General features: G+C 39.2%; 1 protein-coding gene across 1 annotated transcript; it reads left to right on the top strand.

Moving 5' to 3' along the window:
* Nucleotides 1–3189: 3189 nt before the first annotated feature.
* LOC6035164 lies at nt 3190–4817 on the top strand. Its single transcript, XM_001845343.2, has 4 exons — nt 3190–3204; nt 3258–3445; nt 4135–4514; nt 4576–4817. Exons 1-4 carry the CDS (start codon nt 3190–3192, stop codon nt 4815–4817), a joined length of 825 nt encoding a protein of 274 aa, XP_001845395.2.
* Nucleotides 4818–12397: the final 7580 nt, after the last annotated feature.

Below are 12397 nucleotides of genomic sequence, written 5' to 3'. Positions count from 1 at the left end.
TCGAATTAAAAAAAAATATTTTACAAAACAAAACTTTTGATGTGAGCCGAAATTCACAAAAACCTAAAAAGGTGATACTATGGAAAGGTGATTTAAACGTTTTTCTTCTTTATATTCTTTATAATTCTTATAAATTTAAAAGTTTTCTGAATAAAAACTGGCCCCGGATTGTTGGAGACTTTTGAAACGGGGAGAGGGGGAGGGCTAGAGGGGGTTTATCTTAAGAAATATAAATAAATACGATCGATTTCTTTTATACATGCAGATATATTTTGAAAGTCATTTTTTTCTTAGGATCTTTTTTAACCATGAAAGGTAGATTGAAAAAGGATAGAAAACTTGCAACAATATTTAATAAGCAAGACTTTTTCATTCTTCAAAACTCTTTAAATTTAAAATAATATAAAAGTCTCTCAAATATTAAAAAAAATTATAAGCAAAATAAATACTTACAAATTATTTTTTAAGAAGTATTTTTAAAAAGAACCGCTAATATTTGAGAGAATGGAACAATTCACAAAATCAATACGACAGTCAAGAAAAAGGGTTTAAAAATAAAATAAAACCCTAAAGAAATTTTTAGAGGTTGATTTTTTTTGAAGAACTGCTCATATTTGAAAGAATGGAAAAATTAACAAAAATATTACGACAAACAAGAAAAGGTTGTTTTTTAAAATAAATACTTGAAAAATATTTTAGAAGTCGAACTTATTTTGTAAGAACTACTAATTTTTGATAGAATGGAAATCTTCTCAAAAAAAGTTTTGGAAGTAATTCTATTTATTTGAGAAAATATTCATTAATAGGATAGATGGATAAACCAAGGATTCACACAAAGAAAAAATCAGATTTGTATTTTTATATTTTAAAATTTTAAATATTTTTTCATAGAATTTTTTAAAAGTTTATAATTATAATTATTTCTTTCATTTTTTCACATTCCACCTTTTGTCCTTTTGACGTTTTGTCCATTGGACCTTTTGTCCACTTTCGACCATTTGTCCATTCGACCTTATGTCTTTCGACCTTTTGGCATTCGACCTTTTGTCCATTCGACCTTTAGTCGCAAATTCGGAATGAATGTATGTTCAACAATGTTATCAATCATAAAAAATAAGTATTAAAAATATTAATTTGCATTGCCACTTTTATTGTTTAAAAAAAGATATTTGCTCTATTTTTTTAAATAATATTGTTGGTTTTGTGTCTGGTTTTAAATCTGGAATGTTTTGAGCAGGTGTTTTTTTTAATTTCTGAAATTTTTATTATGTAATAATAATGCTTTATGAGATTTGAACTTATGAAAAATTTCAAGAAAATCGGTATTTTTTTAAATTCCCAAATTTTCCTCAATTGAAACATTTTTGTTTTGATTTTTGGGTCATTTTAGTTCTGGAAAAATAATGTTGGCCATCAGGATCAAAAGTAGCCCTTTCAGACCCAAATTTCAAAATGTTATTTAGATAATAATGAGAAAATGATTTTTAAGACCATACGAAAATAATAGGCGAGATATTTTTTTTTTTAATTTTTGGAACAATATTCACATCAGGCCTGAAAAGGTTAAGGTAAAAAAGATGCAATTTCAAAACATAAATATCTCAAAAAAGCGCAAGCCCAATTTTCGAAAGGGGAGATCTACTAGCACTACAAACGCAGAAAAAAAAACTCAGAGATTTTTCTTTAACACTTATACCTATATATTAGAATGTCTAATGTTTTCAAGGAATAGTGTACCCTGACTATAGTCGAAAGTTTTTTTTTGTTTTTTCTGGTGTAATATTGCCCGCCGAATCTGAATCTATCCTCAAAATTGAGTTAAAATTCAAAATATCGGTTTTTGATCTTATTTTGGGTTTCTATGTAAATAATCGTTAGAAACACTATTTCTTCTGAATTTCTAATATGGAAATAATATTCAATCTGAGTCAATTAACGTAATGGCATCAAATAATAATTATCCAAAGGGGTCAATTTTTAAAACCGGCGTCACGAGGTCCAGAAATCATTTCAAAAATAAGTGTTTCAAAAATATGTTTTTTTTTTGTCTAAACAAAATCGACCCCACTCCCCTTCACCCCAGCCAGCAACAGTCGAATAATGTGTGCAAGGAGTCTATACAGTGGCATATTTCCACGTGTTGAGAGACCCGGGAAAAGTGAGGACTGAGTAGCGGCAGCAGCACCGACAGCAAACGAACCGTTGCGAAATGATATTATGCAGATGATATACCTTAAATGTGATATGATGCTATTCCTCCTGCTGCTCCTAATACCAACAACTATGACAAATAACAAGATATCAAGCAGCGTTCTGGAACCTTTGGCATGAGCGGAGGAGCTTTTTCCGGGACGGAAAAGATGCATATTTGTCAAGTCATATGTTTTTCAGAAGTGCCGTATTGATTTGTCCGTCAACACACACACACATACGTTCTATTGCATGTGAAATTTGATATTTTCCACTTAAGAGTATTAGAGAGCTGGACACAATGCAATGCAGTGCAATGCTTGCCAAAGAGGGGAAACTCGTTTAGCATTGGGAAAACATTCTCTCAGGATTGATAGAATTGACCTTAGCCTCAATTGGTGATGTCTTGGGATGTGATTGATTGGGTTTATTTATGCTCCAGAAATTGGCTGATTGGATTTTATCGATGACTTGAGAAAGACGTTTCAATTACGGACTTCAAACCTGATGTACCAATCAAAATAAACAGGGTTGATTTGGTGTGCTAAGTGAAGTGAAAGTGGTTCGATTTTGGTAAGTATTATGTCAACTCTGTCAACTGTCAATAGATTAAGGAAAGCTTTGTTGCATAACTCCTTGAAACATTTCATAACTAAACAACAATTTTGTCATAGCTCAGACTGACTAGCAGGTGGCACGTAGTTCTTGAAAGGCTTTCGTTCCTACTTTTTTCAGTTAAAACCACCTCAATTTCGCTGATGTACGCTACCTGATAAGGGTGAGCTCAAACAATCAAGTTAAGGGCTAAATGAGATTGCGCGCGCGCACCGCGGCGATTACCTCCAGAAAAATTGCTCTGCGTTGATCATGGATTCGCGCGGTAATTTGGCAGCTCTAAAATTAGTATAAATGGGTTCGCGCCACCGGCCAAATCATTCAGTCTTCAAGGCAGTACCCCAAGGGAATCAACACACTCTGTGCCGAGTCTCAAGCTAGAAGATGCAGAAGTTCTTGGTAGGAACTGATTAGAGTGTAGAAAGTTAAATAAACTAAATTTTTCGTTACAGATCTTGTTTGCGGTCGCCGCAGCGGTGGTCGGAAGTGCCGAATTGAAAGTTGAGCAGGCGGCGGCGCCGCCGCCGGTTAAGAACACCGTGAAGCGTGGCCTGGACTTTGGCTTCGGGGGTGGCCACAACGGATTTGGGGGCGACCCTTGGGCCGGATCGACCAGGCTGACGGCAGCGCCCTGGATTCAGTGAGTAATGAGTCTCGTTAAAAACTATGACATTTGATGGATTTGTTATGAAATGTTTTGTTTTGTCATACAGAAATGAACTGTCAAACTTGACAGAAGAATCAACCTAACGTTGAAGAGGAGAAACGTCCGTCATCGAACGAGAACCTTATAAGAACCTCATAGTCCAGTTGGTAACACAATTGACCAAGAAAGCAGTCTTGTCGATTGTGTGATACCAAAGTGGAAACTGTCACTTCATTGAAAAACAGTCCAATGAAGTGATTGTTTGCTTATTTTTGACAGAAGGTGACAGATTTTGGTCCATAACAAATTCAAATTAACGAACTCGAAATGGACTTCAAGCACTTTTGTCCTAGGGAGTACCTCGATTCTGACGTCCGTAATAGAGAAAGCATCGGATATTTTCACACAAAGACTCATAGTCCAATTGGTAACACAATTGACCAAGAAAGCAATCTTGTCGGTTGTGTGATACCAAATCTTGCCTTCCAATCGTTTCGTTTCTACGTGACATTTGGTGACAGAAAGTGACAGTTAATGACAGTTTGACAGATTCGTCCAATCCAGCTAGCTTGAAACATTTCAAACCAAACTGAAATGGACAGTATTTTTACGCGCTTTCTAGGGGTATCTTAACCTTGACGTCCGTAATAGAGATCTTATCGATTATTTTTGCTCTCTTCAAGAAACTCCGGTTGGAAGCAGGGTCCGTCTCCGGCGGAGATCGCCGCCATCATTGCCGCGGCCAAGCAGGCCTCGGCGCAGGTTCTGATCGCTCAGCAGCAGGTCCAGTCCGCCAAGGAGAACGTCCTGAACCAGCAGAAGCTTGCCAACGAGAAGGAAGCCAGTGCGGCGTACGCCTCGCAGAAGAGTGAAGCTGCGGCGGCGGTTCAACGCTCGGAAGCTGCCGCCGCTGCGCAGGCCGTGGTTCTGGCCCAGCACCGGCTGGCCTCGGCCAAGGCCAACGTGGCCCACCACCAGCGGATTGCGGCGGCCAAGGAGTCCCAGGCGGCCCATGCCATCCAGAACTCGGCCAAGGCTGCCGCGGCGGAGATTCACCGGGCTGGTAGGTTGTCGGATATCTGGAGTTCTTGAAGAATTTACTCAAGATTTTGTATTGTTTTCAGAACTCGAAGCCGCCAAACTGGCCGCCCACCAGCGTTCCGATGCAGCCTCGCTGAACCATCACGTGATTGCCACCAAGGATGATGCGTTCGCTCCGTTGACCTACGGTGGCAATCAGATTCCCACGAGCCAGCTGTACAAGGCGCTGGCCGCTCCCTGGAACGAACTTGCCGGCGGAGCCGGCCAGGCACCGTGGATGAACGGGTTCACCAGTGGCCAGCAGCTGAAGCCGTTCTGGGGTTGAACTGTAATCAAGAAGATTGAATAAATTTGTTTATTTTTGCAAGATTTGAACTCGAACTCGTTATATTTTCCCAATCTACAGCCCGAAAAAAAAAAGCTGGTGGAATTCGGTAACACGAGCCAAAATCCCACTAGTCGGTCTTATCACTTCCACCGATTTCACCTTCAAGATACCGCCAAGAGGGCGCCTCCTCGAGGAAAAAAAGCCCGGATTCCACAACGAGATATATCTGCAGAGATACTCCAAACGATGATGATCACTTCAGCGTTCAACCTCATATCTCACATTGCTCGGCACACACAAAGCTCCGAACCGACAGCGTAATCCATCTCTTTTATTCCGGCAGAATTTCCGCAACGCCAATATCCGGAAGTTTGCCCCTTCCAGAAATCGAACAAAACTTCAATTTCGATAACCACTCGTTGCCATCGTCGTCTTCTTCGTCCTGTGAATTGGGTTCATCGATGATGAAACTAGTCTCCGATTTCGTTCGATTTTGGCACATCCAGGAAGACGTCGAATCAGATATCTTTATTCCTCCGTGGTGCTCTCAAACAATGGCACCATGTCTTTCCTTCGATTTTTTTTTTCGTTGCGAAAAGAAAAACTTCCAAAGCCAAACCTGTCAGAAGGTGGGTCCCCCTTCCCAACACACTCACCCAACTATGATAAATTCTTCATTCCAAACGGTCTTGTCGGCTTTATCTTGGGATCGTTTGAACATACTTTCCTTTCATATCGCAAAACGGCACGACATGCGGGTAAGAAAGTTGCTTCTCCCTAAGGGGGAGGACACACACAACTATCCGGGAGACTTGGCCCTGTATCGAGGGATATCAAACACAACGCTGAGGGAGAGTTTCGGCATCTTCCCCGGGCATGACTATCCTTGGGCCGGATATTGTCGTAGCATTATCGGTGGGTTGCACCGTAACACACACGTGGGCCACCACAGATAGGGGGACGTGACAGGTTGGTAACACAATTGACCAAGAAAACAGTCTTGTCGATTGTGTGGTACCAAGTTTTCAAAACTATCACTTCATTAAAAAAAACAGTCCAATGAAGTGATACTTTACTTATTTTTGACAGAAGGTGACAGATTGGTCCATGACGAATTCAACTTATTGAACTCGAAATGGACTTCGAGCACTTTTGTTCAAGGGAGTACCTCGATTCTGACGTCCGTAATAGAGATCAGATGTTTTTCACGAGGACCTCGTTAGACCTCAATGTTCAGTTGGTAACACAATTGACCAAGAAAACAGTCCTGTCGATTGTGTGATACCAAGTTTTCAAAACTATCACTTCATTGGAAAACAGTCCAATGAAGTGATTGTTTACTTATTTTTGACAGAAGGTGACAGATTGGTCCATAACGAATTCAATTTAATGAACTCAAAATGGACTTCGAGCACTTTTTTTTCGAGGGAGTACCTCGATTCTGACGTCCGTAATAGAAATCAGATTTTTTTTCACGAGGACTTCGTTAGACTTCAATGTCCAGTCCAGTCAATGTTCAAGTCCTGTCGATTGTGTGATACCAAAGTGGAAACTATCACTTCATTGGAAAACAGTCCAATGAAGTGATTGTTTACTTATTTTTGACAGAAGGTGACAGATTGACAGAATGGTCCATAACGAAGTTCAACTTGTTGAACTCGAAATGGACACTGAGCACTTTTTCGCTAGAGGGTACCTCAAATCTGACGTCCGTAATAGAGAAGCAACAAAAATTAATTTTCAGATTTGAAGGACTTGTCTACTTGTCTCTGGCTCTGCCAGAGCCACGTGTACCCGGATATGGACACACGTTTCACAGTTGGGCAGAGCTTCGTGCGAGGACGGATGTGTTACGTGTTTCGATTTGCCATCGTTTTGCTTTTCCGCACCGGTGGCTATTTGGGAAATAGTTTGACAGACTCCTTTTGACCCGGCGCCTCCATCAATTTGTCAAACACACATTGTATCGCAGTCGGTGTGATTTTTACGGCCACTCAGCAATGATGAAAAGCTCTCAAGATTTTGAAGCGAGATGCGAATTGGATGGCTTTAAACAGGGTCGTAAAAACGGAGGGAATTAGCTTTCCGACACAGATCCTTAAGGGAGCGCAACAACGACAACGACAAGTGACCATCGTCGAGTCGAATGTGCCCGTTTTATGGTCGTACCAAAATAATACACTTTTGATAGCCATCTCCCTTGCAAACGAAAAGGACGCCATTTTGGTGCAGCGTTATTATCGTGCGCTATTTAATTAAAGATGTCTGATAGGACAGAGTAGAGTGTCCTCGTTTTGTTGTGCTGCTGTGTTGCATACGTTGACGGCGCCAAAAATGAAGGAGAGGACACGGCGGATGGCGACATTATGTGCCGATGAGTGTCTTTTCGGTGGTGGTACTTGGGTTTTATGGTTCCGTTTTTTTCATGGTTTCGCAGCGGTTGACAGCGTGTAAGTAGAACACAAGCTGAGTGTATAAATAGGACATTAATGCAGTCGTGAAAATGGCATCAATGTGCAGTGTTCGTTTTGTTGTAGCAATTTGGTCGAGAGAAAAAATCAATGTTTCCATTTTGTTTCGTCGTTTTTTCGGGAGTACCAGAGAAATTGCCTGAAGGTAGGCAATTCTGTCTATTCACAAAAAAGCGATTTTTAACTCTTTAGAGCAGCATTAAACCCAATGGACATTTATTCAGACCTCACAGGCACATTTAAAAAAATGCATCTCAAGTACGGACTTCAACATCAAAGTACCTTTCTTCAGAAAATTGTTTAAAGTGTTGGCAGGTAAGTCGCTAGCGGAATGATTTGGATGTTAACACGAGTAAACTCTGGTAAGTACTATTTAGGTTAAGATCTGTCAATAACTAACACTGTCAACTGTCAAAAATGTCAATAAACTTAACATACTAACTTGTAGATAGTTTTGTTTTTAATTTTTTTTGAAGTGAAGCTTGAAAGGAGGCTTGTAGGGATAATTTTAGCTTGTGGCACTTGTAAGTGAACTAGGAAAATTAGGTTCATATTTCAATGTGTTTGACAGCTCAGTGACAGAATATGATCGATTGTTCTTTTTTTCTGCTATTTTTTTTGAAAACTGACAGTTGTCATTTCCGAAGATTATTAGCTTTTGAGATTACATCAATTTTGAAGTCCGACATAGAAAGTTCTCTTCACCAAGCAGCATGAATTTTGTAGGTCGGTCATCCCGCACTATTGACTATTCATTACATTTCAGTAATCATTTCGAAATCCCCCCTCGGCGATCCCTCGTGTCGCGAAAAACCACGCAGTCAAACATTTGCAAATGAATTTATAATACTGTGCTCAAACCCAACCCATCTGGATGGTCCCCGCCTTGCGTCGTCCTTCCTGACAGTCAATCTGCCTGTCAGCGATATTTTTTCCTTCTTTTTCTCACAAAAGCCGTATGTGTTTCGCCATTTTTTTCGCGCTCGTCGGCTTATTCGGTTGTTTGCTCTCACTGAATTGCTCATAAATAATAACAAACCCATTTGTAATCATCGCTCATCATGGACTGTGATGGTTCGCCGGGATACGCCGGGCTCTTGACGCAAACTACCACCGACGTTGAGTCGGTGAGGATGTTGAAGGCTTTATTCGTGACAAACATGTCGTGCTTTTTGTTGGAGTTTTGAAAAAAATGGGAGTTTTTTTTTACAAATTTAGGTTATTGAAGCATGTTTTCCAGATTCATATTTTTTATCAAAAAATAAAATTTCATTAATTAATTATTTTGTCAGAAACAAAACTTGCGATAGCAAGTCCAATTTATGTAATTTCGACCCCCACATCGGACGTGTTTTAGACTCTTTGGGGCAAAGCTATTCATATTTATTCGTTTTGTTCACCCGGGCGCGCGTTTCCATTCTGGCTGATGGATTTATGAGTGAACCCACACTCGTCGTCACTACTCACTCGCTATAGAGACCCGAGCAAGAAATTGTTGGTGGTAGAACACAGTTCACATAGTAGAAACACGGCTTGTTAAATATAAATAAATTTAGTTGATTTTTCGTGCTACAATAACGAAATATGTTTTGTTAACAATATTCAGCAAGAGATGACAATTTCACCTAACAAATTGTGTTCACTTTGAACTCCTTGCAAATAACAAATTTTGTTCTCTTTAAGAATCATTTTCAACTCGGGATAGTTAGGAAGATTTGAACAGTATCAAAATATGTCGAGTAAATTTCCTCCAACTTAAGGTGATAAAACATTGACAAATTGTGTTCTCTTTCAAAATATAATTGAAGTGGGTTCATCATAAACCATTAACATTTTTTTTTCTCTTTCAGAGTCCTTCTCAACTCGGGTTTGTTGATAGTGAATAGCAGAATTATTTTTTTTGATTTCCTACAACATAATATAAAACAACATTAACAAATTTTGTTCCCTTTCAAATCGCATTCGAGGTGGGTTCATCAAAAATTATTAACAAATTTTGTTCTTTTCCAAAAAAAACCTTCCAACTCGGGTCCCCAGGAAGCTTTCCCGCCATCGCTCAAAACGTGCGAGAGTGGCGTCTCCTCTTTTTTTTTTGAAAAATAGGGTTGTAAACCATTTTGCACATGTTGGAATCCAGCTTCGTTCGTTCGTTCGGGACTGCAACTCTGTCGGAACATCACTTGTTCGCGCGCGCGGTATCATTTACTATACACACTGCTCTGCAGTTCTGCTGAATGGGGCGCCTCGGCAAACTAGTGAGTGGCCCGGGTGAAAATGTCGAGTGTTTGGATAAATCGACTTTCATTTCTCATAGAATTCTAGCTTGCAGGCGGCAGCGATGATGGGGCTCGTGGAGTACGAGTCGCCGTGGTGGTGGTATTTTGCCGAGATAAATTATTCACGGGATGGATTTACGCGCGAGCACGGTACACGGGGCCTGCAGGCCGAACTGGTGCAGGTCAGTGAACTTTGGGAGAGAGTAGCAAAAATAAAATCGATGTGTCAAATTTGAATTGACGATTTTTTTTGTGGAGGGAAATAGCCTAAAGGTAGACAATGAAACAATTCATGGCACAGTTCATTTGCTTGAAAAGATTCAGCTACACAAGAATAAAAGTTTAAATTTACATTATATACTCATATTAAATAAATTTTTAAAATTTGCTTCTCAATTACGGACTTCAACATCCAAGCAGCTGCTGCATGTTAATTCAATCGTTTGAGAGGAAACAGGTAAGTTTACAGTTTTAAGATTGAATAGAGTAAAACGAGTAAAATATGTAAAGTGAGTTAATAGCCTGAAGGTAGGCAGGCAAAAAAATCGCCTGAAGGTATGCAATTGTGAAAATTCAGTACGATGTCTTTTTTAATCTGATATATTTAAGTTTATTTCAAATTACTAAAATACTGAAAAGCGTGATAAATGAACTTTGAACAATTGCTTCTCCATTACGGACTTCAACATCAAGGTACCTTTCTTCGGTGGAACATTTCAAGTGCTAGCAGGTAAGTGAAATTTAAGTGTGGTAAACGAGTAATCACAGGTAAGTACATGCTTTAAACTTAACGACTGTCAAGCACTAATACTGTCAATTGTCAACTGTCAAAAAATTTAAATAAACTAACATGATAAGCTTCAGATTATTTTCAAATTCTTGTTCAGAGCAGTTAGACAAAGATAGGGCAATAACTGACAGAGTAAATCTTTACGAAACTGCTGCAAAACGGCAACTTTGTTCTTTTCCCTCCTGCAACGCTCAAGTTAGCCAACCAGTTAGGAAAGGCGCTCAAATGAGTTGTGTGGGTGCTTTGCGGCACTGTTTCCAGGCCCACATTTGAGGCCAAGTCTTTCCACAAAAACTCGAAAGGTGTTTTGTTGCCAACTTTTGTGGGTGAGATTTGCACTTGTCACCCTCGAAAAGCTGCAGGTATTTACATAACAAATAAATGAGGAAGCTTCCCAGAATTTCGTACATGTCGTGACAAAAAAAAAGAACGAATAAAAGCCAGCAAAAGAACACACTCTGGAAGGAGTGCCAGAACTTTGCCCGACTAAAATGGAAAACTCGCTCTAATTGCTCTTCATAACAAATTTAACAGCAGTGCAGATACTCGACGTGGCTTAAGGATCAAAGCTTGGGTAATGGAAAAAAGCTCTCACACTCCCTGGGACAGCTCAGAAAAAAAGAGTGAGTTAATACAATTTCGCCCCCGCGAGCAATGTTTCAGACACAGAATGCAAGTTTTTTCCTCTCGTTCTCTGATGTATTACAAGTGCTCCGATGTTGGTTGCGATGAAAGTTTTCCCGATGGAAATTGAAGCTGCCCCCAACCGTTCTTTTTTTTGGAGTTTGTTAAGGGCATAATGCATTGTGTGGGATCTGGTATTGGTACTGCTGTTGGATTAGCTCTTGGAATTTTTTTGGTGAAATGGAAAAGTTTGAGTAGAAAATTTCTGATGAAGTATAATTATTCTAAAGTTTCATTTTTTCTTCGAAAAAAAAAGTGTTTAAATGCACTGAAATAGCTGAATTCTACCCTCAACTGAGCTCAATAGCATCCCCTCCTGAGAAATGAAGACATTGCTGATGCATGCTTTCGAGTCGTTTCATTTGTTTCACCTCCGAGAGCCAACTCCGGCATACTGCAAAACAACAACACCGCCCAGAGTGCGACATACACGAGTATAATCGTAATTTATAATAATAATGTGTATAAAATTAACATATAAATTATTATGGATAGTGGCATTTGTCTGCACGAAGTGCAGGAGCTGCTCCTCGCCACCTTTGGAGAGAGTTTCAAAAAGCTTTTCAGCGCACAACTAAAAGGAAAACTCGGCACAAAACAGCACATAAAGTGCAACGCAATGAGCCGGGAAAATGCCAACCGAGCAGCAGCAGGGCGTCGAAATGAGCGAATGCATTTAGAAATTATAAATTAGAAAGGAGCATTTCGAGGGCAGAAGGGGGGAGGGGTCACTTTTGTGCGATGTGTGTGACGTCTCAAGTGGGGCAGAAGAGTCGTCTTTTGGGTGGGTTGTTTTCGGAATGCACTGCAAAAAAAAGTCGGAAATACCCTGAAAGTAGGCAATTTTGGTATTTTTGGAACATTTTTTACTTACAAATGACACTGTCTCCAAAACTAACTTTTTTTAAGCTCGATTACGGACTTCAACATCAAGGTTACATTTATTAATTCATAGTTTAAAATGCTAACAGGTAGGTGACCAAAATATGCTTCTAAGTTACGGACTTCAACGCCAAGGTGCCATAAAATAATAAATCGTTTAGAATGCTAGCAGGTAAGTGTTATGTGATACTATTTTGGCGAAATTATCGAAAAAAAAACTGGTAAGTAATGCATAGGTTACGATCTGTCAATTACTAATACTGTCAACTGTCATACTGTCATTATAACTAACATTAGATTTAATTATAAATTTAACAGTCAGTTATTTAAAACAACTTTTAGATATTTTTTCTCAGTTATGAAAACATAAAATTAATTTTCAAAATTAAATATTAATGTAATTGTAATGTAATTATAAATTTCACATTCAGTTATTTTGAACAACTTCAGATATTCAAAATAAAATATGTAATG

The sequence above is a fragment of the Culex quinquefasciatus genome, chromosome 1 (assembly GCF_015732765.1).
Source record: "Culex quinquefasciatus strain JHB chromosome 1, VPISU_Cqui_1.0_pri_paternal, whole genome shotgun sequence".
Classification (NCBI taxonomy): domain Eukaryota; kingdom Metazoa; phylum Arthropoda; class Insecta; order Diptera; family Culicidae; genus Culex; species Culex quinquefasciatus.
This window is presented reverse-complemented; position numbering and strand designations above follow the sequence as displayed.